The sequence below is a fragment of the Gadus chalcogrammus genome, chromosome 15 (genome assembly GCF_026213295.1).
Source record: "Gadus chalcogrammus isolate NIFS_2021 chromosome 15, NIFS_Gcha_1.0, whole genome shotgun sequence".
NCBI classification, from domain to species: domain Eukaryota; kingdom Metazoa; phylum Chordata; class Actinopteri; order Gadiformes; family Gadidae; genus Gadus; species Gadus chalcogrammus.
The window spans coordinates 21,937,639-21,964,406 of record NC_079426.1 but is presented as its reverse complement, the minus strand read 5'-3'; the positions used below and the strand labels follow the sequence as shown (position 1 = coordinate 21,964,406).

Here is a 26,768-nt window from a genome sequence, read left to right as displayed (position 1 = left end):
GAGAAAACCTCCATCCGTTGTTCCATTGTTGTATTTTGTGCTTTAGTGCTGATAGGCAGGCATCTTGGTATTTTAGGCCCTTCACTGACCTAGAAAGGTAACGTCAAGAGACTTTTCTTTACCGGTACTTCTCATAAAAGATACCACCACTCAAGAGTTGTGTCTAGACAACAAACCCAGTCAGACCGCTATACTGATGATATAATATTCTGCCAGCTGAAAGTCTTTTGCTGGGGCCGTTTTTCATTGATGCCATTGTGAGACGGCGACAAATCAAAGTGGACGATGAGAGGACAAGGCCACTTCATATGGCGCCACACCGCTCTGACGCTACTGACCCTTGAGCCTAAGAGGATGCTGTTTGGTCATTGGTTTATTGGGGAGCGTTGTTTAATAGTCATGCACAATACATATTTAGGTTGAGTACGACCTACTCATCCTTATACAGGGCCTTCAACTTCATAGATGAGGTTAATTACTGCCCATTAAAGACCTCATCGCAAGAACAGTTAGCAGCAAGTCAAAACAATACCAACATCTCTATTAGAGCTTGGAGGAGAAGACAAAGTGACTGATTATGATTTTCTATGCGGCACGTGGATATGTGACGATAAATGGATTATCTTTGATCGATCTGTACAATAAAGAATGTGCTTTTGGACTGCCACTCATGTTTGTAATAGTGTTGTATATGCCATTATGGGCTTGGCACCTGTATGGCTACAGGACACTTCAATAAAGAGTCAGTCAATTGGATTAAATAACTGCCGACTGTTTAATGCTCCACTCCTATCTCGGTGTGTCATCATGGAGAGAAAGAAGAAACGAGGGCTTCGGCCTGGAGCTAAATAACCTCCTTGGCCCCGCACGCACGTGGGCAAGGGATGCCACAGGACAGGCTGTTGAAATGCGAAGTTACAGCACTCAACACTTTAATGAGTAATTCAGGCCAGGAGAAGACATTCATGCTTGGTGTTTCTTGGTCTGTTTTCTCTCTGTTGTGTTTGTCTATTCAGGCTATAACCCCTCCCACCGCTCCATTGTTTGATTCGGACCAGAGCTGTTATCCTACCCCAAGATGCAGATGCATTGCGGAAAATGTGTATTTTGCGTTTGAGTACCTCTGTGCAGAGCAGATCTTTCTATATGTTTCATTCACATGCTTCTGTTGTTCTGACTATTGACGATGAACAAGAAGAGGGCCCTCTTCCCATCTCCAAGAAAACAAGGTGTGTACGGCCCTCACCTTGTGCATCTGCATGTTGTTGGCGGGTGTCCTGGCCTTAGGGTCCAGGGCGCTGGCCGCGTGGCCGCTGTAGTTCTTCACGATGCGGCTCTCCTTTATATGAGCCTGGAGCTTCTCCCTGCGTCTCCTTGAAGACAGAGATAAAGAAATAGAGAAATAGAGAGAGAGAGAGAGAGAGAGAGAGAGAGAGAGAGAGAGAGAGAGAGAGAGAGAGAGAGAGAGAGAGAGAGAGGAGAGAGAGAGAGAGAGAGAGAGAGAGAGAGAGAGAGAGAGAGAGAGAGAGAGAGGGAGAGAGAGAGAGAGAGAGAGAGAGAGAGAGAGAGAGAGAGATATTGTCATACAGGTAGAGCTTTAGCCTATCCTAGCCTAGCTTCCGCAGACACGCATTTGGGTGAAAGGTCGGCTCCCTGTTCACTCGAGCATCTCAAAAGACAAACATCTCCAGGTCTAAACACATTCCCACTGACATTGATTTACACATTTGACACCTTCATTGAGATGGTGAGAAAACAAAGACCACTGAGTGTGTAATGGTTTATACATACATATCTATAGATAGATAGATACGTATGCGCCACACATGATTTAGCATAACTAAATTAAAATAATAACAAATTAATTAATAGCATCCATTTCCAAAACAGGTATGCACATTTTTTCTATTTTTGTTTTCATTTCTCGAAGGTCTATATTTGACCCTGATCAATTAACTGAAATGGTTCTTAATTTATGTTATCTGCAGCTTCCATCCAACGTTCTTCTGAGCCTTAAATTCTGTCCCCAAAATAAATTGAATATCCCTGAGAATCTATTTTGAGGATAAACCAAAACACCTTTTTTTAATCATATTACATGTATGCGTGCATAACCGAATCTTCCGGCCCTTTTAAAATCGCTTCTGTGTTTTGTTTTCAGGGAAGTTGCCTATTAAAACTCACCAACAAAGCACTTTTTTTTGTCGCTGTTGGCTTTCCACCAGAAGAACACTCTGCTAGAGATGAGCACATGTGCGAATGCAAATCCTCCTATTGGTTATTTGGTAGGTGCCTTCCCTGTTCCTCATCGGCTGTGCCAACTCCTAGAGATAGGAGAGCCGCGGAGCAAGGGACAGTTCTTTCTCTCTCCGGCCGGTTTCTCTTAATACTTATGTGCTCTGAATTGAACTTACTCCTCTGGGATAACTAAAAAGTTACACCAAAAAAAGCTCACAAAACCGAGCAGTCCTTTGTTGCTATTCGCTGCCTGGTACCCCGACAGCTCTACTAAGCGGCCACGCGTGCAGCAGAAGAATGCGTTCGTACTCTGTGGCAATTTGAGTCCAATCAAGTCTCATAAACAGTTTCTCACAAAGAACCGTTTGTAAGTATGGTATCAGTATTTATTGTTTACACAAAAATAGCTATTCTTATTGTTAAAGCTAGAAAAGGCAATTTGGGGAATCCAGCCAGATAGATTGTGAAACTATACTACCAAAGAAATCCCCACCTCCCTTTTGGCATCCCTCCAAAGCCACTAGCTTGCTAGCTTGAGCTAGATGTCTGCATGGCCTTGTGGAAGACCGATCATGTGCAGTAACTGCACACAGTTAAATTAAATGATTCAATATAAAAAATAATATCTAAAACTGTTTCTTACCCTAGCTCTAGCACAGAAAATAGCGTCATGTATTGGTAATGGAGAAAATCGATCACTACACCTGTACAAAATACAAACCTGAAAATTCTAAGCAATGTAAAGTTAACTCTCAGCCTTTCATAAATCTTTCATAAAGCAGAACTCTTGTCTGCCAGGCCTGAGCTCACTTTTTCCTAATATGCAGCAGCCTCCTGCACTTCTTTGGCTTTAATTGTGCCCCCTATTACCACATCCTCCAGAACCACACGGGCACATTCTGTGGCAGACACGGCAAGTTTCACCTGATTGTTATCATTTTTGAGGAGGAGTTGTTCTTTCCAGGTGCAGCTCCTATCTACCCCCACATGCTTGAAGGCAGTAGACATCCTCCCTCCCACACGCACACACACACACAAGCACACACACACACACACACACACACACACACACACACACACACACACACACACACACACACACACACACACACACACACACACACACACACACACACACACACACACACACACACACACACACACACACACACACACACACACACACTAACTCTCTCTCTCTCTCTTTCAAACATCACACATACCCTCACCCATACACACACGCACGCACACGTTATGGCAGTCCATTGATTACGATGATGACGTTGCTCCAAATAGAAAGGAAGGACAATTATTGGGGTGTGTTGCGGCGATGCATAGCCATGTGGCTGTGCAGGCCTATGCGGGATCCGCAGTTTTTGCCACAAAAGAGACAGGGGTATGTGGCACTGGAGGGTGTGGGCACTGCAGCACGCTGATGCCTCAATGCACGTCGCTGTATCCTCCTCTCTGTGGCTTGCTCCTGAAGGTGAGTAGTTCCCTGGTTGCAGGAGGAGCTCCAGGTGTTGCGATCAGCAGCCAGGGACTCGAGTGCAGTAGGTGGAATGTTGCACTGTTTCAGGAGGGTTTTGAGGTAATCCTTATCACGCTTTTTTGGACCCCCAGCAGATCTCTGGCCACCCAGAAGTTGGATGTCATCATCGATGTTGCAGGAGGGGGACAGAATACTGCATAGGTAGGTGAAGTGTGGGACGATGGCAAGGGGATGACCATCGAGGGTGAAGGTGGGCACACACGTTTGGGGGGTGAACTCCTGAGCAACTATTTGTGTTTTCTTGATGTTGATTTGGAGTAGCTGTAGATGGAGGCGACCACATTCAGCGCATGCTGTAGAGATTCTGTTGAGTGGCCGAGGAGAGCACAGTCATCTGCATACTGTAGCTCTAAGATGTGTTGGGTGGTGGTTTTGGTGAAGGCTTGGAGGCGCCTAATGTTGAAGAGGTTGCCATCCAGTCTGTACTGTATCTGTACCCCATCAGAAGGGTCCAGGAGTATGTGGGAGAGGAGGGTGACTGTGGAGAGGAATATGTTGAAGATGGTTGGGGCTAGGACACACCCTTGCTTGACCCCCACATCCACATTGAAGAATGGAGATTGTTGGCCAACCAACACTCACACAGGCTTGCATCCCATCATGAAACTTCCGCAAGATGTTTCTGAGCTTTGGTGGAACCCCCAGCTTCCCCAGCACTTCCCACAGCAGTTCCCGGTTCACAGTGTCGAAGGCCTTGGACAGATCAATGAAAGCTAGGTACAGGTCTTTGCAGTGTTCTCTGCATTTTTCCTGTATCTGTCTAGCAGCAAAGATCATGTCTGCGGTAGTTCGCTGTTGTCTAAAGCCGCACTCGGTCTCCGGTAGGATGTTATTAGTAGCATGAGAAGCTAGTCGGAGTAGCATAATCCGTGCTAGCACCTTACCGGCAACTGACAAGAGGGAAATGCCTCTGCTATTACCGCATTCTGCTTTGTCTCCTTTGCGCTTAAAGATTGTGATGATGTTGGCATCCTTCCAATCTTGCGGGATTACTTCAGATGACCAAATGTTAATGATCAGTTGGTGTAATCTGCGGGTGAGGAGGTATCCGCCATGCTTCAGGATTTCTGCCGGGACTCCATCAAGGCCTGGGCTCTTGTTGTTCTTCAGGCCAGCGATGGCTTTTCGTACCCCAGCAAAGCTGGGGGAGGAGTCCAGATCAGTGACGGTTGGCAGGCATGGGAGGTCGGCAAGTGTGTCCATCCTGGTTGGATATGAGGTGTTCAGCAGGGTGTTGAAATGCTCAGCCCATTTGTCCAGGATCTGTTGTTTTTCCTTGTACAGGATGGTACCATCTGCTGATCTGACCGGGGTTATGTTCTTCCTCTGTGGGCCATAAATAGCCTTGATGGAGTCATAGAAAGTACGGGAGTTGTTGGTGTCCACGTGATGCTGTATCTCGTGGGCTTTCTTTGTCCACCAGTCATTCTTCATGGCTCTGAGGGTACGCTGTGTTTCAGCCCAGTTGGAACAAGGTGTTGGTGATGACCAACTGATACTCAGAGCAGAGAGTGAGGTTTTCATTGAGTTTACCAACATCGTGCTGCCCAAGCACATCCTTCCATAACACACTGTCAGAGCCCACTCCCGTGTTAAAGTCCCCGAGGAGAATGAGCTTGTCGGTGGAGGGTGTTTTATTTATGGCGGAGTGCAGGGAGGCATAGAAGAGTTCCTTGCACTCAGGGTCAGCATCCAGTGTTTGGGCATATGCACTGATGAGGGCGGCATGACGGATGTTGGTGAGGGGAATGCGCCAGGTCATCAGTCTTTCACTGATGCCGACTGGGGATTCTGGGATCCTCTGAAGTAGGCTTGACCGCCCAGCAAAACCTACACCATGGAGGCGGCGGGAGCCTTCTGGAAGCCCCCTCCAGAAGAACAGACCTTTTTTAGGCCACCTTTTCCACACACACACACACACACACACACACACACACACACACACACACACACACACACACACACACACACACACACACACACACACACACACACACACACACACACACACACACACACACACACACACACAATTATTTTAAGCTTGCAAGTCACCACTTGGATTCAGTACTCTGATCTAGACATGGAGTCAGACGTATCAGAATCAGTGGATTGGCTGGATGGAACCAGCAAGACCTTATTTAGAGCTGTACAATAGATAAAAATGAGAATATGAGGTACACACCATATGACACAGAGACACACATATGCACGCACCCTTGTAACGTACTAGAGCACTGTGCCTAACTCGAAATAAGAATAATTTATCCCAGGACTTTATTTTTGGTTTTTACCAAATGCCAACTGTTATAGACGCTCTCCTAGTCAGCACATTATCCTATTGCCCCTCTACCCTCAGCCAGTACAACCCAGCTCCATTGTGCTTCTTCTGGCTGTGAGCGGTGCAGTAGGGAGCAGGGGCACACCTATACAAAATAATTGTTCATTGTTAAATTAATCTAAAACATCCAATTAAGCTTATCTGCAAAGGCAACTACACAGCCTGTTAAATCCCTCAATAACTAAATTCGGTTCAATTATGCCACTACCCGTGAGTGATTCTTTTTTTCTAGGTTGGCGAAGGCATGACTCGCTATGCTCTGCCTCTGATTGGCTTAGCCTGACGATGTTAGGAGCAGTAGCGTGCGGTGCCCCTTCATTTCGGTGGGGCAGTAACTGCTGGCGTATGACCACACCCACAATTTATATATATTTTTAACATGTATATTTTGAGCTACATTAAAACATGTTAACTAAACTAAATGTGAGTAAGAGTTAAAAATAAACTAATAGCCTAATGTTACTGCACGCTTTTGAAGTGCCATCCGCAACACTCGTCATATGATGTCGGGCTAATTAGAATAGCCTAGGTGCAATGGAAACACCAACTCTGCAAAGGACAAATTCGACATTGTAGGGAAGTTAATTCTTCCATATTTTATTTTAACAATCCAACAACAATTTAACAACAGGCTGAGCGAGGGCATTGCAAATACACGAAAAGTAGAAATACAAGTCATCAATCAAGCAGACCTTCGATTTGGAACTTGGCCCGACGATGTGTGGAAATCTCTCAATAACAACACTTTTGAAATCAGATGTTTCTCAATAACAGCTGTTTAAATTAGGTATGAAATCAGGTATACAATTTTAATACCTGCTGAAATAAATAAATAGGCTTCAATGCTGAAAGATACAGTCGGAGTTATTCGATTTTAAACAACAACAGTCCTAGAATATGACCATGGGGCAGACTACTTTACGACCATATGGGCGTCTTATAGCGCGGATTGCAATTCTTATTGCAGCCTGCAGGGTTATGCGAGAAACATACGGAGGGACGCGGTCGTTGAGCTCCCCTGCCCCACATTGCATGACTCGTTAAACTAAACTAGAATCGCCACCATCAATTTGATATCAACAGATCAAAAATAGTCGGAAAGCCTACAGAAACTATAGATAGTTAATGTGACAATCACATTATTAAAAATAAACTTGGAGCAATGATTTACTGAGGAACTATTTTTTCGGGGAGCATGCTTTTGCAGGGAGTTCGCCGCCCCACCTGCCCATATGGACAGCACGCGCCTGGTCAGGAGCCCCCGCTGAAAGAGCAGGAGGTTATGGCAGGACATGGGGGCTGTTCTACTGTCTAGACATTGTTCAACTGAGTCTATTTTACAATGGATTCCGTTTGTTCACAGCCCTAACCCTAACCCTAACCTTTACCCTAACCCTATCAACGCAGTGTCAGAGGTTGAGAACAAAGATATGATCCATCGAACTCTACCTTAACATCCAACATCTAACATATTACTCGACAAAACATCTAACTCTCAACCTAAACCATTCATCACCCTACCTAATCCTAATCAAGTCGTTTGTTTCCTAAACCTAACCAAGTAGTTTGCTACCTCAACCTAACCAGGTAGTTTTGTTGCCTAAATCCAACAAAGTAGTTACTGTATGTTGCCTAAACCTAACCAAGTAGTTTGTTGCCTAAACCTAACCAAACAGTTATGTTACCTAAACCTAACCAAACAGTTATGTTGCTTAAACCTAACCAAACAGTTATGTTGCTTAAACCTAACCAAACAGTTATGTTACCTAAACCTTACCAAACAGTTGTGTTTCCTAACCCTAACAAAACTGCAACTGAAAACGAATGAGTCAATATGTCCAAAATAATACAGGATGAACCATGGTCTCCTTGGGGAAAGTGCTGTTTTTGACCCCTTCAGCTACTATGACCTCCTCCCTACATGCACTTTGTAGCTCTTTATCATACGTCACCTGACTTCCTGAAACCTCTATAGCAGAATGTTTTCTGGAAGAACTCCTCCTGTGTAATTTGCCGAAGACAGGAGACCAGCATCAACCTCCTGTTCTTTCAGCAAGAGCCACATGAGAAACTCTAATGTCAGGCTGTGGGAATCAGAGGAAGAGTAGGGCCATGCCATCAAAAATAGTCTAACAGTTACCAGTGTTACGCACGTATCTTACATAGCAACAGTAAAACAGGGATGGCGCAATGCTATTAGGGCCATGCATGTATTATATGGGTCACACACAAGCAATCTTTTTAATCTAAATCATGTCGAGACATATTCCTTTGCCAAACAGTGACAAAATCTTATTGTCATCCGTCCGGTTAGCTGTACTTTTAAGCACTAGTATTTACGTTTTCAAAGCAAGCCTTTTCACCTGAAGGAATGTAAAGTTATGAATTTAAATGTCCCTAAACCTTTTCTGTACAAGCTTACAGTTTGCTAGAAGGTTAAAAAGTTTAGCAACCTATCACCCTTAATGTGAGTCAGCAAACAACAAGCATACTCAGCACTGTGGCAGCTAAGGGACATCCATGTCCCCGCTGGTGTCTGGTTGTGACCGGCTCTCAATACCCTTTGACCCAGTTTGTCATTTTAGAGACTACTGGACAAATATGTTTCCACATTCTCCCTTATCGCAAGAAACGTTATGTCCATCAAAGGTAGTGTTTGTGGTTGGGTTGGGGGTGGTGGGGCATGTAGACAGCTTTTGATTTTATTCCTTTTTTCATTATCATGTGTTGACAAGCAGAACATAGAGGAAAGGCAAAACAAATCTCAGTCAGGCTGAGGTTGATCTGAAGACATGGACATGAAGACATGAAGACTGGATGCAGCTCATGTAAAGGGAGACTAATAATCTCATAATGAAATACACATGAACCGCTCAATTTGATTTACCTTTCTATGGAGATTAAATCAGTGTCTACGATGCTACAATTCTAATACTTTTACTACTACTAATTCCTCTGATTTTAACAGTAGTATCCAAACAGATGTGTTTTTTCTTTGGCTGTTTGCTGTTATTGTTCTGATTAATGTCCCATGTCCTTTTTATGTTACGCCTGTGGTTTTACCTACTATTGTAAATCTAATTTCCCCTCGAGGGACAACAAAGATCGGAAATTAACTGATTTAAAATGATGGATGACAGTGTTTCAGCCAGTTCAGCAACCCTTAGCAAGCTGGCCACAGAACTGAGGGAGGTCTGTGTCACAGCCGCTGAACCAATGAGAAGGCACAGAGGCCAGCAGGGTGGGGGAAAACGAGTGTTCATTGAGATAGATGAGAGTAGTTATCGCCTCAAAATATAGGCATGTCAAAGCAACAAGCCTTCTAAAAATGGTAAACTGTGGGAAAATAATAATTTAATTGTGTAGCAACATTACAATAAAAATATAATTGTATAATTATGATTGTTAAAACATTTCATCCATTTTAGTCTTTCTGTCTTGTTTGGTTGCTCCCTCTTCTGTCCTCAGTGTGGGAGAGGAAAGGCTGGTGGGTGTAACAGAAAGAGGCGGGTTTTTGGGATGTGATGCATCAACAGGGATCATCTGGAAAGCCTCTTTAAAGTCTCGTGGAGTTGGGAACTCGAAGACATCGAGTCCTCCTGATGCCCGTCATGTGAGACCTGGATCAGCAAGTATGGGTGACGTATGGGCCATCGTCACACCATCACCCACAGCGGGGGGTGTGGAGGCCCCCACCACGATGTCCCACAAGGAGCAGACCTAGACCACAGGCCCCTGAGGGGAATGAATAGCTTGCAAAGAAGCACTGTGACGGCAGATTTGGTTGAATGATTCATGACATTCAAAGATGTCAGAAGTCGTATTTTTGATTCAATGCAATGTGTGTGTTGTGTTCAATGTATGCCATGTGTTTTTTGTTTGGAGAATTTTACCAAATATTGCTATTTTCTGTATTAACAATACATCTTGCCATTTTTTGTGTTACTTTGTGCCTATTTTCATTCTTTTCTGTTACTTCTGAGACTAGTATGAGAAGGGTAATGAAACTTATGCAAATGTACTTGAGGCATTTACAGCCTTTAAATGTTATATATAAACTCCAAGTAAGGCACAGATACTAATCTGTGCCTTACTTAGAGACAAGCTCACACAAAATACTTAAATAATGCATTCAAACTACCTTCCATTGTTAACATTAATTGCTGCATTATTTAGTCGTTTATCAAGCATTGATCACAACGTAAATAGCTTAGAAATCATGTTTTATACACAATCTTATAAACCATTACCTCATTAGCTTATAAGTCATCTATAGTCAGTTAGGTTTAGTGAATACAAATAGGGTTATTGTTTATTGGGTTTATTATTATTGGGTTAAGGTTAGGTTAAGGGGTGGCAGATAGGGTTCAGGTTATGTTAAGGTTGTTATCGTTTCTTCCTTGTTCCTGCTCCCATCACGCCAGGGGTATCTCTGTCGTGCCGGAGGCTTGACGCGCCAGGCTTCCCTGAGGCGGACGCTAGATGCTTCTGCGACTTGTACTACCAAGCTGTATACGGGTGGGGCATGGCCTGAGATCCCCATTAGCTCTGCAGTATACAGACGCTCCTGTTCGTCCTACCCAACCTGGATCATAACCAACGCAGTTCGCCCCGCTGAATACACATTAGACTGTTGTAAATAGCAACTTTAAATGTTTTGCGTAATTTATTATGCCTCCATTAAATGTGCATGCACGTTTTTCCCTCAGAGTCTTTATGCAACATCTCACAGGAAAAGGGTATTATACCAGACTCAATTATGTCTCTATTGGAGATGGGCTGTCCATCATGTGTCGATGCGATTATCTTGTCATTTACCGGCTCACTCACTCACATCCCTATTTTTCACAGGAAGCGTAGAATTACAGTGGCATCTATCAGGGGCTGTTCTCATGCCCCGTCTCCTCTAGATGACTGACTGCCATTTAGGACTGGAGGTTTGACCCGTCCCCTCTAAAGGGAAACAATCAGTCTTAGGCGTAGCAAGCTTTCCACTGTTGCAGCAGACATGAATTGATGGACATGTTAGTATGCCATTCATAGGGTTACTTAACCGTATTTAGTGGGGGACGTTGGAAGAAGAGCCGGTAGTAAGGGAGGGGAGAGAGAGAGAGAGAGAGAGAGAGAGAGAGAGAGAGAGAGAGAGAGAGAGAGAGAGAGAGAGAGAGCGAGAGAGAGAGTCCGGACGCATGGGCGTCCAAGATTGGTTGACCTTGTTTGGTTATGTCGAGCAATGAACGTCTACAGGGCCCCAGTGACAACCACAAACGGTAACAGCTCTTGTATCTTGTGTTATTGTCGGTATTTGACAGGACCAAGGGTAACAGTTCAAAACCCGTCTTATTGCAATGAAACATCTCTCTTTCTTTTTTATGTGGTCAACGTGTGTGTCGGGGGCTTCCAAGGTGTGAGTGTGTGTGTCTGTGTGTTTTTGTGTGTGTTTTTCATCTACTAACTTGTTGCGGCAGTAGAGGGCCATACACAGGGTGCCCAGGAGGCTGATCGCCATGGCGATGGATGTGATGGACAGGACCTGTCTCTTGTACACCTCCTTGCTCTCTGCAACACAGAAGGGGGAAAAGAAGGGGTCACATGAATGTTTGAACAGCAGACTCATCAGCAGCGAGAGAGTACACACAGAACAAACCCCCGCGGGTCCACCAGCGCGTGTTTGCTGTCAAGCGTGACGGGGGCGTGGACACAGCGATGATGATATGGAGAGAAGAGCGTCAACGTGATGTTGTACAACCATTAAAACTCTCTGTGTAAGAACATGGATGTAAATATATGCAGGTCCACCGAGGCGCCATTTAATATGCACAAGGAAACTGAGTTAATATTCACACGGAATTAAACATGGTTTTGAGATTCCTACTACGCAGACAAGAACCCAAAATGCCATTTAAGATCATCTAGCAACCATTTACAATGCAACTGCTCTCCTGAGCTGCCCTGCATCGTTTTGTATTTGTGGCACTGTGATTTGTACAAGGCATAATTATTATCCAAAATAAATTGAACCATCAACTCAAGAGCCATTTGCAATTCTCAAGCACTGCCTCACATTATTATTGACTGAAACAGCCCCTGTGTTATGCTAGGTCACAATAAGGAAACCTTAGCATGAAGTAATGTTAGCGTGGGAAAACACCATGAGGGGAGTGGAATTGGAGCTGCTCTGCTACCTAAAGAACAAGTTAACCAGAGTAGCCTTGAGAAGCTCTACAAGCACAGGGGAACCAAACGGGGTCACCAGTCCTTCAGAAGGAGGACAGGTGTGTGCTGTTGATGTTGTGGAGATTCGGTCAAATGTGGTGTATCTGGCGTTTAAAGGAAATACACTTTGAATCCTTACCTAGACGCTCAGTCCGCATATCATATCAAAGTAAAGGTAAACATGCTATATTCTAAATGATCAAGCATTCACTAAATCTTCGACTGCTCAAGCGGCACAGTCGCCGCAGACACACGACCGGCCTGCTTTGAACATTGTTTTATCCACCCTCGACCTTCCATCCAGTCTGTGCCCTGGGTGGTCATCAACTAAGAGGCGAGGTAACTCGATACCACCAAACCTAACTGAACAGACAAGCCATCCTCGGGCTGTACAAACTCCTCTCCCTCTCCCTCTGTCTCTGTCTCTCCCTCTATCTCTGTCTCTCCCTCTCCCTCTCTCTCTGTCCCTCCCTCTCCCTTTCTCTCTGTCTTTCCCTCTCTCTATCACTCTCCCTCGCCCTCTCCCTCTCTCTCTCCCTCGCTCTCTGTCTCTCTGTCTCGTGTTTGGAGGAAGAGTTGTTTTGATGCCCCCTAATCAGCCTGAATCATCAAATGGGCTCGTTAGACATAATTATACCATTAGAAAGAGATTCTGGCTTCCCCCATAGGATACTGAATGGCCAGAGAATGAGCGAGGGTGCAAGTCGAAGTTGTAAAAAATGAGAAATTGGATTAAAGGAAGGGGAATAGAGGGCAGAGATGCAGGGTGAAGACATGAGGACTAAGAGAGTGGGAAAAGGAAATCACTACGTAAAACTGTATCCACACACAGGACCAGACCGTAGACTGACCAAAACAGTGTAGCAACACACACTCTCTTTATGAGAATATATCAATACAAATGGAAAAGAGAGTGAGAGAAAGAGAATTTTAGAGTGAGAGAGTTCCATTCAGGGTCAGAGGTCATACTGTGTATTCATTTGGCTTTAAAGATCTGGCCTATGAGCAGACCTGAGTGCCTAATGGCAACGTTCAGAGTTAGCTAGAGACCTGTAGGTCAAACTTCACCACGCTTGAATGGAAACGGATGAAGGGTTTCGGACAAAGAAAGAAAGAGAGAAGAAGTCATTGGTAGCATGAAGCCTTATTTTTTAAACATCCTTGTGTTGTTGAGTGATGCTGGGTCATCTTTGAATAGTGTTTTCACCAGGGTGATGAAGAGACAGGTAGTGATGGCCAGTGAAGCAGTGATGGCCAGTGTTAGGGTGTTCCACAGATCAGCGCACCTCACTAGAGCTGAGCAGTGATCGCCTGAGAGCATTCATACTGAGATCGTTACTCCCTAAACATCCCCAGGTAATGATCATCAGACGCATTGGACGCACACACACATACACACAGTCTAATACGGGCATACTCTCTCACAAAACACAAACACACACACACACACACACACACACACACACACACACACACACACACACACACACACACACACACACACACACACACACACACACACACACACAGATATATTCTCTCACATAAACAGAGACACGCAGGCATGCCATAAACGCATGCAAGCACACACACACACAAACACATGCACAAACCCACACACACACACACACACACACATACACACATACACACACACACACACACACACACACACACACACACACACCACACACAGACGCACCACACACAGACCCCCCCCGCCCCAACCCACACACGCATACACACACACATAAGCACGCACACATGCACTCAAAGTGCAAAGACTAGTTGAAGCGGTGCCTAGAGGCTTGCTGACTCAGAGGCCAGGCACGGTGTCTTCAGTCCGCACCACTGGCCTGGAGACACAGAGAACTACAATATGCTGCAACGGCATGAACCGTTGCTCTCCAGACCGGCATCGTCTGTGAGTTGTTTCAGGTCAGACCATAAAGGAGCAGGAACAAAACATGAGGTAACGGGGGAAGCAAGAAGAGAACCAGAAGTGGCAAAAGAAAGAACCAAACAAAGCTCATGAAAAGCCGTATGCTGAGCTGCTCATCTTCACAAGAAGATATATGTGTGTCAACATATATGCAGCCATTAGGTGGTGCTGTTGAGTGCATTTACTGGTGAAAAGCGCCAGCCGTGTGTACATTTTTATTTGTCTATCCACATGCACTCCATTTATTTCCAGCCTGATCTTTAATCGAACAAGCAGTCCTGTCATGACAGACTTGTGCTGCTGAAAGGGGGCAGGACCCTAATACTGTGTTGGGTTTGGTTGAGGGACTTTTACATGTATTTGTAGATGGATCAACACTACTAGGCTAAAACACATACTCTACTGCTTGAAGACAAGCGCACGACAGCTGGACTGCTCCAGCTCTATTATCTGCATGCAGGAGAGGGTCCCTGGTTAGATGCCCAGCCTTAAGGGACATTTGTTTCAGATGATCAAAGAGTGCCTTCTTCCTCTACCAACGTGTCCTGCCATTATTGAAACCTCCACTAGAGCCCCTCACACACATGCATTCTGTCCCTGCAATGTTCCGGAAGATTTCCTGTATGGGCTCTGCATGTGTGAATGGGAACATCTAGAGGCGTCTGGACATGTCCTCATTAACAGAGCGTCCTCCTACGACAATCAATCGCTTCCGAAGCAGCCATGATGCACCTTCCACCCCCACCTCGCTGCTCTACGTCTGCGGTTGGATCGAGGGCGTATTCTGCTGTAGTAGGATCGTTGTGAGCTGTGGCCTCGCGGGGCTGGATGCTAATAGTACATCTCTCTGCCTCTGGGGGCCACCCCAGGGATGAACCACGTTTGCTGTCTGGGGCTTGGATCAAAACACTTCCAACAGGGGGCACCAGACTGCAGTGGCAGGCCGTCGCGGCTACGCCCTGCGTCCCCAGCCTGGGATGATCCTGCAGGGGCTGCCACTGCTCTAATGATCTGTCTTCTGTGTTCCTCATTTAGCTTCTGAGGCTGAATATTCAGCGTCTCGGAGTGCGACGCAGACACCACTGCCACTGCAGAGATACTTTATTTCATGCAGCCAAATGTTTTCTATAAATGTTTTCCACAATTATGAAGTCGCAAAAGTCAAGAGGAGACAGGGAGGGCTCTGCCAAGACTCAATGTGTGAAAAACGTAATAATATTAAGTGCTTAACTGGGTGCTTCTTTCAAGAGCCACACACTTCTGAACACACTCCCGGATACACACATACACGCTCACACACATTTAAACATATCGGTATGTTTTTGCTGGAGTGATTTACATTTATCAAACACACACACACACACACACACACACACACACACACACACACACACACACACACACACACACACACACACACACACACACACACACACACACACACACACACACACACACACACACACAAACTCACATCATAACCCCTCAGAGTAGTCGGAAAGAACGCAATTTAAAATCCATCTCCCACCATAAATCGTTTCCTGTAACATTCTCCTCAGACTCTGATTTACAACCGGCAAGAACATATTCAAGTCAGAGCTCACTGATTTCAGATGGAAAGGAAATATTGATTTGAGTGATGAGTGACTATGAATGACTGGAAAGACACAGTGCTCACACACCAATGCAAAGAAGTGTGGAGACGAAGAGTTCCAAGAAATCAGAAATTCATGTGCTGCTGAAAGGCAGACTGTAAGTTTAGAGATTCAGACCTTGAATTAATTCATGATGGTGAAGGGTCTGCTCCAAGACAATGGACTTTAATTCAACGTGCTAGAAGTATAATCCAATATTGAGAGACTTATTCTCAGGAATATATAAGTGCTGCAAGGGAAGAATTACCGTAATGTGTGATTGTGTATCAAAATATTTTGCATTCAGTTTAGTTTATACTCTTCTTAGTGAAATCGGAGAGAAAGACATTAAATATGAATGGTTTGCCTAATATTGCAGACTCTAATCCAACTAATTACACTATGCATCAGAGGACCTGTAAACAACACAGCCACAATTCACTTTTTATAGAAAGCCTGAAATGCAATTTAAGCTAATAACATTGGTAACACTTTACAATAAGGGTACATTCATTTACCATTAATTCACATTAACTAACCCTTAATCAACATTAGATAATGCAGTACTCGTTGCATAACTGACAGTGAGTAAACAGTTAGCTTACGTTGTAGGAGTAATTATCTATAGTGTTCATGGTGTTCAGGCTAGCTCAGGTAATGTTACATTAACTAAGGTTTTTGTTAACACAATATTTAACAGGGTTATGGTTAACACTAACCCACCAACCCTATCCCATTTAGTATATAGAGATGGCTTTATATGTATATATATATATAGAGAGAGAGAGAGAGAGAGAGAGAGAGAGAGAGAGAGAGACAGAGAGAGAGAGAGAGAGAGAGACAGACAGAGAGAGAGAGCTGTGAAAAAGGAACTGGGATTAAACGTCTGAAGAGAGGTTTCCTGTCTGAAAGCGTCTGTTGTCTGCTCAGCAGAGAGAGCAGAGATCAGGCTGAGAGGAAGCCTCGTCTTCCTGCTCTTAAAAGAATGAAGCTGCCGCTACCACTAATGGGGGTCGGATCCGAGCGTCTAAGGCCCCGGACCCCGGCTCTAATGAAGCAGATGGAAGAAGCACCATCGGCGGCCGTGTTGATTATGGGATGGAGGGATCCAGCTTCAGCATCCTGCTCTAGCCCCGTCGGTAGCCACCGATGCTATGCTGTCATTGCCAACGTTACAGCCAGCAGCCACACACACATGCACACACACACACGCACACGCACACACACACACACACACACACACACACACACACACACACAAACGCACGCACACACACCCACAAACGCACGCACGCACACACGCACACACACAAATACACACACACATACAACACACACACATCTCATGATTACCATAGCTACAAGGGCAAACAAGCGTCCATTGACAGATTCATGCGTGATGCACACTCGCACACACTCATGTACGCACTCATGCATGCATTGCATGGGTGCACGCAGGCACACATACAAAAACTCGCACTTACACATACACACACACATGCTAATGAGGGGTAACATTGGTAACAATGCCAACATCATATAAAATCTCCTGTTTCCAAGGAGACAGCAGTATATTAGTGATTTGGAAGGACGCTTTACCAGCAAGTGCATTAAATAGGGAACAAGAGAGAGAGAGAGAGAGAAAAAGGAGAGTTGGAGAGCTAGTGACAGGAAACTGAATAGAAGATGAGAGAAAAGCAATAAGCACATACAAAACACACATTAATGTAAAGGAGCTGCATAAATGAATTGCTGAACAGCTGGGTGTGGATGTGTGACGTGGCCCCAATGTCCTTTGTATCTCTGTCATAGTTCATCAATGGCTTTACATCTGGTCCACAATTTAAAGGATGATTATGTGCGTGACTCAATGTTGCATGCTTAGTAATGGACTCTCTTTATTTATTCATTATTATCCTGTATTTTTTTTTTTTATCCATGTCGATGCAGTGCCACTCCTATATGCATGTGAGTCAAACAGATGGGAAAACAGAATTTAAAAAAATCCAACTTCACTTACCCATGAATTCAATGCCCAAGTGATCTTCTGGTTCAGCACATGGGGAGAAAAGAGTGTAATAGGGAGAGGCAGGGTGAGGGAGGGGGAGAGAGATGGAGACACAATAAGTTATTAAAAACAATATGTGGGTGCAGTGTCAGCATGCATATATGGATTACTGTCTGCTGTCTGGCTGTTGTTTGTGTAAGCAACTCTATCGGCTCGCTCCCTCTCTGTCACACGACATCAGAGGGCTGAGAGAGGTGCTGCTCCCTTAGAGCTGACACGCCCGTGCAACGCACACGCAACACACAACAAACTACACACAACACACAACACACAACACACTATACACGCTGAACACACTGCACACACTCAACACACAACACACTCCACACACAACGCGCTGAACACACAACCCACACTGCAAACACAACGCACACACTGAACACACAACACAGACTGAAGACACCACACTCAACACCCAACAGGCTGAACACACAACATATTACACACTACACACACTGAACACACAACACACAGAATACACAACACACAGAATACACAACACACAACACACTACACACATCGAACCGCAGCCAAAGAAATCCAGCATTCAAATATTGTAAAAACAGAAGTATGAGTCAGTAGTTCATTGTATCACTCTATTACAATCGTTTATGCATCGCGTTTACACTCCTGAAACCGATTAGTTGTGTTTATTTGTGCAGTTTTTGTATCAAGTTGCCATGTTTGCGTCCATAATTGTTTGACAGCGCCATTCATCCCCGCAACACCCTATGATACAGCTGCACCATTATGGCATCGATGTAGAGCAGACAGGAGAGATAAGTGATGGATCCGATAAAGAAGGAGTCCCACTTTTGCCCCTTCACCACGGCAACCTTCCTCCGCCGTCCCGCCCCGCGCCTTAAGGTTCAGCCTGTCTCGTGTCTAGGTGCCCTTATCTCCTGACAAGGTCCCCCATCCCCCCGCCCCCACCTCCACCTCCGTGTCACCCCTCCCCCACCCCACCTTATCACACTGTGTTAGCCGGGCGGTGGAAGCCGATCATCTTTCACTTTGGCGTTGACCTGTGGACCTCTCTCAGCCTTCTACATGTGTTTTCCCGCGGAAAAAATTGGGAAAGACAGAAGGGAACGCCGGCGTCGGGATGTGGACGGGAGAGGAGCAATAGCACAGGGAGATTGTTTCCCTGCTCTTTCTTTCGTTTCCATTTTTTGTCTCTCGTCATCTCAGGTTGAAGAAGTCGATGAGGCATCGGGACAGGTTTCAAATGTCAACTAGGGGGGGCATATGGCTCAGGGAGTAGAGCGTGCTAAGGCTGTCGCCTTGCATGGCTGACGTCACCGTCGGTGTGTGAATGTGTGCATGAATAGGTGAATGTGAGGTAATATTGTAAAGCACTTTGAGTGGCCTCTGGTTCGAAAAGTGCTGGATAAATGCAGTCCATTTTCCACTAGACCGTGATGACCAAGAAAACCACTGAACCTGTACAATGGCAAAAAGCAGAGCATCAATGTGCCTTTAACCATGTAAAGGTCGGAGAGAAGGGCAATTCTGAAAAAATTATTCACGCGAACATTTATACCTTTTTATAAGCTGCTGTAAAATTATGCATTCAAAAATCATTGCACCAGCAAAAAAACATTTTGGGGTGAGAATCGCTGGTTAGACAACATCGTTAGCTTCTAGCACTCCAACACTGCCAGAAAGTCAACACAAACAGGCAAGAATAGACACAAACACATTAAAAGAGCTTGACTTATACAGACACATGGGTCAATCGATATTCACAGAACACCTTGTCCACCTAGAGATTGGGTCTAAAGCGTTTCGGTCACTGTTGTGTTGTCCCCTGCTTTATGGGAAGGCGGAGGTTAAAATGTCCCACCGGTCGCTACTGATCATATTTCTGAAGCAGACTCCTAATTTCTGACCGTTGGCCCCCCACTGTCTCTGCAGCATAATCATTCCCCTTGGGTAATCACAGCTATTCATATTCAACACTTCTTTGATAATATGCATGGTTATGTTGAATTCATTCATTTGCTTCAATGCCAGGGTGTTTAAGCTTACCAATTACAGTAATTGGTTTCTTTAAATTGATCCAATGTCTAATAATTGAATGTGTGATTGTTGTGTGTGTAAGCGTGAGTATAGGCTGTGTGTGTCTGTGTCTTTCCGTGTGTGCGTGATGTCCTCCATAGGGAGAGGAAGTAACACAACAGGATGCATATTCCTGCCCCCCAAGCCTTCCTCACCGTATGGCATCACACACACACAGACACACACACACACACACACACACACACACACACACACACACACACACACACACACACACACACACACACACAGACACAGACACAGACACACACACACACACACACACACAGACACAGACACACACACACACACACACACACACACACACACACACACACACACACACACACACACACACACACACACACACACACACACACACACACACACACACACACACACACACACACACACACACACACACACACACAGGTGTGTGAACACCCACCTGACTTCCTAGGATGAAGCCTTTGGGTGACAAAGAGATGCTCTCACAGGGACACATGACCAGATTGGTAAAACATCCTTGCTTAGCAGCAACGCTGGTTTATCATTCTCTGTTTGGCCTCTGCATTATTATCCAAGTGTGTACCAATAAGAGTACACACTTTTATTTATTTTCAATGTACTAATTGCAATGTGGCTGGGTTCTGTGGAAGCACTTAGCACGTTGCAGCGTCTTCAGAGAGAGCTTTGGCTGCTCTCAGCTGGAGGGATGTCTCCCTCAGGTTGGGGGGGGGGGGGTGATGTGTTGACAGATGGCCTTGGTGATGGTGGGGAGGGAAGGATAATGCTAGTTTATACCAGCAGTGGAGTGCAGTATACAGATATAGGGTGGATGAATGTACAGTAAATGTGACTAATGAATGCTAGGATGAGGGCCGCCCGAGTCTGCTGTCTGATAATGTGTCATGTTTTAATGTCTGGATTTCTCACATTTGACTAGGAGCACCACTTTCGTAGCAGCAATTTGATATTTTATTTATGAACAATATTCCTTAAATTTACATTTTATCGTGAATTATTTGAATAAGTAGGCAGCGTGAATTAAGTTTAAAAAAAGAATACACCGCTCAGAAAATTCTAATTTCAATGCGGATAACATAAAATTAATCAGGAATTAAATCTAGACATTGTTAATGTGGTAAATGACTATTATAGCTGGAACGGCTGATAAATATCTATAGGTGTACAGAAGCCCATTTCCAGCAACCATCACTCCTGTGTTCTAATGGTACATTGTTTAGCTAATCGAGCTAAAACCCTAATTGGTGATTAGAAAACCGTTGTGCAATTATGTTAGCACAGTTGAAAACTGTTTAATAGTGTGCATTTTCATGGAAAACATGAAATTGCCTGGGTGACCCCAAGCTTTTGAATGGTAGTGTTTATTATATCAAACATGACGACAACATGAATATTATTATGTCAGGGAAATGTATAAGATCCACAACACAAATCTAAAATGACTACTAATGATACTACTACTAGCGATTCCAAATGGCATCAGCTTTTTAATGGTCAGAGAGCCCTCTCTCTCTGCCCCCTATGTGAGGACAAGACACCTGCAGGACTGAACACACAGGTGGATATGTGGTCTGGTCCCTCACCATTCTTCAATCGATTCCTCTTTCTGACACGTTCCCTCAATTATAAAAACTGTTGGTCTGTAAAACATCATTATAGTTATTGTGTGCTCCGGACAAAAATAAAATCAGTGTGTGTGTGTGTGTGTGTGTGTGTGTGTGTGTGTGTGTGTGTGTGTGTGTGTGTGTGTGTGTGTGTGTGTGTGTGTGTGTGTGTGTGTGTGTGTGTGTGTGTGTGTGTGTGTCTGCACATGGTGCACAAATGAACAAACATTATTTTTATGGTTTAAGCCAAAGAATAGACAGTTTCTGTAATCCGAAAATAAGTGTAATTTAAAACAAACATCACAAATGAGACCTTTAACTGTCTGAATCAAACTACTCATTTCACAGGGAGGCAGCCCTTTGTTTTTCCATTTCAGGTACTCTGGAGTTTAAGTACACCCCTGTGGCTTGCTCTCATGTACTACCCTGCTCTAGGGGGGGGGGGGGATGGGGGGGGGGGGTACGTATCGTGAACCTACAGGCTTCAGTGGGGGATTCATTCCGTCTGCGCACGGCATCTTCTCAACGAGCAGGTGTGCGCCTGCAGCCAGAGGGGGCGCCAAAATACCTATTCCCAACACAATGTTATGTAGTACTTCATTGATAACCGCTACGCGGTTTACTTTTTTACTGCTCGTGGCGCCCCCCATGTGACTTGGCGCCCCCCACAAATATGCCGCCCCGGGCGGCTGCCTGGTTCGCCCGTGCCTAAAACCGCCACTGGTCTGATGAAAGTGTCAGCACAGCATGACGTTGGCTTTTTGTATTATTATTTATTTTGTTTTATTAATTCATAGCTGTCCTATAAAACTCAAATAAAAAAAACTTTGTGAGTCAGTCTCATGAATAGTTTGACAAAATAGGGTGTGTGTGTGTGTATGTGTGTGTGTGTGTGTGTGTGTGTGTGTGTGTGTGTGTGTGTGTGTGTGTGTGTGTGTGTGTGTGTGTGTGTGTGTGTGTGTGTGTGTGAGTGTGTGTGTGTGTGTGTGTGTTTGTCTGTTTGTGTGTGGCGTGTGTGTTTTTGACTTCTGCCTTAGCTCTCTACAACTAGCCCCCAGGCAACAGTGTTTTTCTTTGACAATGCTCTGGATTGGTAGTAAGGAAATAACTTACAATTTAATGCAATATTGTTTCTCTCCTAATCCCTAGCCCCATCTGGCGACACACACACACGCACGCACGCGTGCACGCACGCACGCACACACACACACACACACACACACACACACACACACACACACACACACACACACACACACACACGCACACACACACACACACACACACACACACACACACACACACACACACACACACACACACACACACACACACACACACACACACACACACACACACACACACACAAACACACACACACACCATAACACAATAATTACTTTGTTCATTTAAAAAACAGTCGCAATACCATCATTTAAAAATAAGAAAAATCCTCCCCTGCAGGTCTGAAAAAAACAGGCCTGCAGTTTTTATAATTAGTGGAGCCCACGTTACATATTAAAATGTTTCATAACAGAGGGTGAGAATAATTGCACAGTCTCTAATTACAAACCAATACCTAACATGTGTCTCCCAATTACACACTGCTGTCAGAACATACATATGCAGACTCTGGGAATTTATAGAGAGCCGTTGTTCCAGGAGGTAAACCAGTTGTTCGGCGTGAGCTGCCACAAAGTTTGAGATCATCCTTCATACCTCGGCTTTGATCATCACCAAAGCTCTGACCTAATTCAGATTTCCCCAGCTGTCAGCGATACCCCCAGGGATGTTTCTAGAACGTGAAGGCATTCGGGGCTTTAACCCTGACCTCTTTACAGTGTTCCGGGGCGCTACACAGGCTCTATTGTTATGCATTTTTATGCATTATTGTACTTTAACATGACTTATAAATGAATAAATTGTATGTGTACCTCAAACACTGTTTTTTTCTTTTGAGATTCAATTTAAAAAGTATATTTTATATATATTAGTGGTTGTTAGTTAGTAGTATTAAAATATAATACACACACACACACACACACACACACACACACACACACACACACACACACACACACACACACACACGCACACACACACACACACACACACACACACACACACACACACACACACACACACACACACACACACACACACAAGCACACTCATGTACCGAACCCAAGACACTGGGTTGGTTTGTTTGAGGTGTTAAAACAACAGCATCTAGTGAAGAGACATTGTTCCACCAACTGAAATCCCATTGGTGGTTTCCCCTGTGCTCACACAGCAATAATAACAGCGGAGAGGGAAGGAGAAACAGCTGACTTTCTGATGCTTTACCCTGTAGTCCTCCCCATCAGGATTGTATGAATTGTTATTGAAGTGGCAATCCAGCAAGATTGTGGACAATTGTTTTTTGAAACTGCAAATCCCAGAGTTCCCTTAAAAACACAATACCTTTTGTTTTGTAGCATCCTTTGACATTGGAAGTGTTGGCTATTTTGCTTACGTGTTAAATCCAGCATATTATACCACTACACATGCCTACATTTCTTTTGACTGCCTGTCAACTGACCGTTTAATAAACATGGATAAAAGCGTGTGAGTGAATCACATCAGAATGTATGTAGTGTGTAAATGACATTATCTAAATCTCAGCATATATATTGTGATATTCCTGCTCTATTGCTGTGATTTTATCCCTTACTGCTTCTTCTGATTACGACAACTCTTAACACTAACCATAGAGCATACCTGTTTTAGCGTTTACACCTGAGCTACCTATGACCATGACACAAACCTATTCACTCCTTGAGGTGAACACAGCTGCTACAGCTTTTACGGTAGGGGTGCAACGGATCACAAAACTCACGGTTCGGATCGTGTCACGGTTTTTGAGTCACTGGTCGGATCATTTTCGGATCAACAACAACAAAAAGGATAACAAGACAAATGTGACTTTAAATAAAATCTTCCAATGTGTAAAAACAAAATAAAGTGAACAAATTGGTAATAATCCTGCTTCCTTTAAGCACAGTAAATATTTAAAGAAATTGCTTGTGTCCACATAAAATAAAAACGTACCGGTAATTAAAAAAAATAATAATAATTTAAACAAAATAAAGTGCAATCTGAGGCATTATTCCTTCATCTTTTTAACATGGATAGTAAATAATAATAAAAAAAAATTTTTCCAAAGGAAGCACAGAGAACCGGGCGAAAAGACTACAACCAACATAAACACCCCATTTCCGCCTCCGGTTCCGGTCCGGTTTCCGTTTCAATGGGATTTACGAAATGCCAAATAAAACACGTCAGAAACTGTATTTCGCGACGATACTTGATTAGGAACATCAACGAACACGACTTACCACTCGGTGGGTTGCACATTTCGGAAAACAAACGTTCAGGGTTGTTTAAGGACAGGTTTGTGTATTCCCAAAGCCAGCCATTCTGAAGCAGGCAGGGGCAAATCGAAATGAGCCAAACACCTGAGACAGAACCAATAGTCAACATTTCGGTGTGTCAACCGCTATATTTCATCCTAGACAAAAGAGAAAGGGGGCTCAATGTGCTAAATACTGGAATTGTCCTTTAAACATGCGCTGATCACGTGAACGCACAACTTTCTTTCTTCTTTTTTTTTATCAGCCGATACGCGGATCACTTGCGTCCTGAACCGTGAGGGTTGATCCGTACGGATCACGGGTAACCCGTGAACTGTTGCACCACTATTGTACGGTGTAATCGGAGGAATTGTCAGAAGATCCATTCCATTCACTGTTCTGATGCGGTCGGATGAGGGGAGGCAGCTCCTTCTTCTCCAGAATCTGGTGCCAAACATGCAATCCCTCTCCCACCGCTACCTTGACAAGACTTTGAAGATTTAATCATTGTCTTACTTTAGAGATATAAATGTAGCTATAAAGGTGCAACTGATGCGTGGTGAGCACAGATTCCCCAGGCTCGCGATGGGCCAAATACAGGTACTATCAATCTCAACGAAAAATAAATAAATAAATATATATATATATATGTTCATCTGTACTGGTAGAAACAAAAGATGTCTCCCTATACCTTAACATGTGTTGATTTAAACCATGTTGCCAAGGTCACGGAAAGTGTGGATAAGGGATCAATTAATTGGATTTTAGCACATGATTTTAGCACGTAATAATGGGGCGAACATACATACACACACACACACACACACACACACACACACACACACACACACATACACACACAAATCAACAAACACACACACATCCAACAAACGATCACAGATAAAATAGTGAAATAAGCTATTCTAAACTTTCAGCATAGCTGGCGGAGGTAACTGGAATATGAAGGTTAACTACACTGTTACAGCTTCCTCATAATCATCATCATATGAAACCATATATTATAACATGACAGCAGAAATTAGCCTAAAACCATGGGAGGGGGCCATCTGCGAACGTCCAGATGCAGAGAAGAGAGAGAGAGAGAGAGAGTGAGAGAGAGAGAGAGAGAGAGAGAGAGAGAGAGAGAGAGAGAGAGAGAGAGAGAGAGAGAGAGAGAGAGAGAGAGAGAGAGAGAGAGAGAGAGAGAGAGAGAGAGAGAGAGAGAGAGCGCTTTACCCTAACCATATAGGAGGCACGGAGTTGAAGAAAAAGACAGAAGGGGGCCAAGCCTTGGCAGCGCCCCCCCCCCCCCCCCCCCCCCCCCTATCAGCCCACCCTGGCCCTTCTTCATCCAATCGAGGTGAAGGTGAGGTGCTGATTCCAGGTTTACAAAGTGAAAACCATGCCCAGATGACGTGTTCTTCCCAGAGTCCACCATCTGGACTGGACGATTGACTCGTCCCCTTAGGCAGCGCTCGCGCCCAGACCACTGAGTCAGACAGCGAGGTAGGACACGAAGTAGAGCCTGGGGTGTCTCAGCCGCCGCCGCCGCCGCTTGGGGACCACTGCACAGCCTCCAGAACACGGTAAACCATCGGCAACAAACCGCCTCGGACCAGACCGCTGGTGTTTGGAACGGGCTCTCGAATGTCGCTCCCATGTCCTATCAGGGCCTCGGGCCGGGAGGCCGACG

At 44.6% G+C, this 26,768-nt stretch overlaps 1 protein-coding gene across 1 annotated transcript in view; it reads right to left on the bottom strand.

The window, feature by feature from the left end:
- The window catches only part of LOC130404632 (pro-neuregulin-3, membrane-bound isoform), a 285,157-nt gene that overhangs the window by 13,255 nt on the left and 245,134 nt on the right, over positions 1 to 26,768 (bottom strand). Inside the window, exons 5-7 of the mRNA XM_056609478.1 lie at positions 17,944 to 17,970; positions 11,588 to 11,690; positions 1,247 to 1,373 (exon numbers count right to left, since the gene is read on the bottom strand). Coding sequence (XP_056465453.1) covers positions 1,247 to 1,373; positions 11,588 to 11,690; positions 17,944 to 17,970 — 257 coding nt within the window. The remainder of the gene's footprint in view (positions 1 to 1,246; positions 1,374 to 11,587; positions 11,691 to 17,943; positions 17,971 to 26,768) is intronic.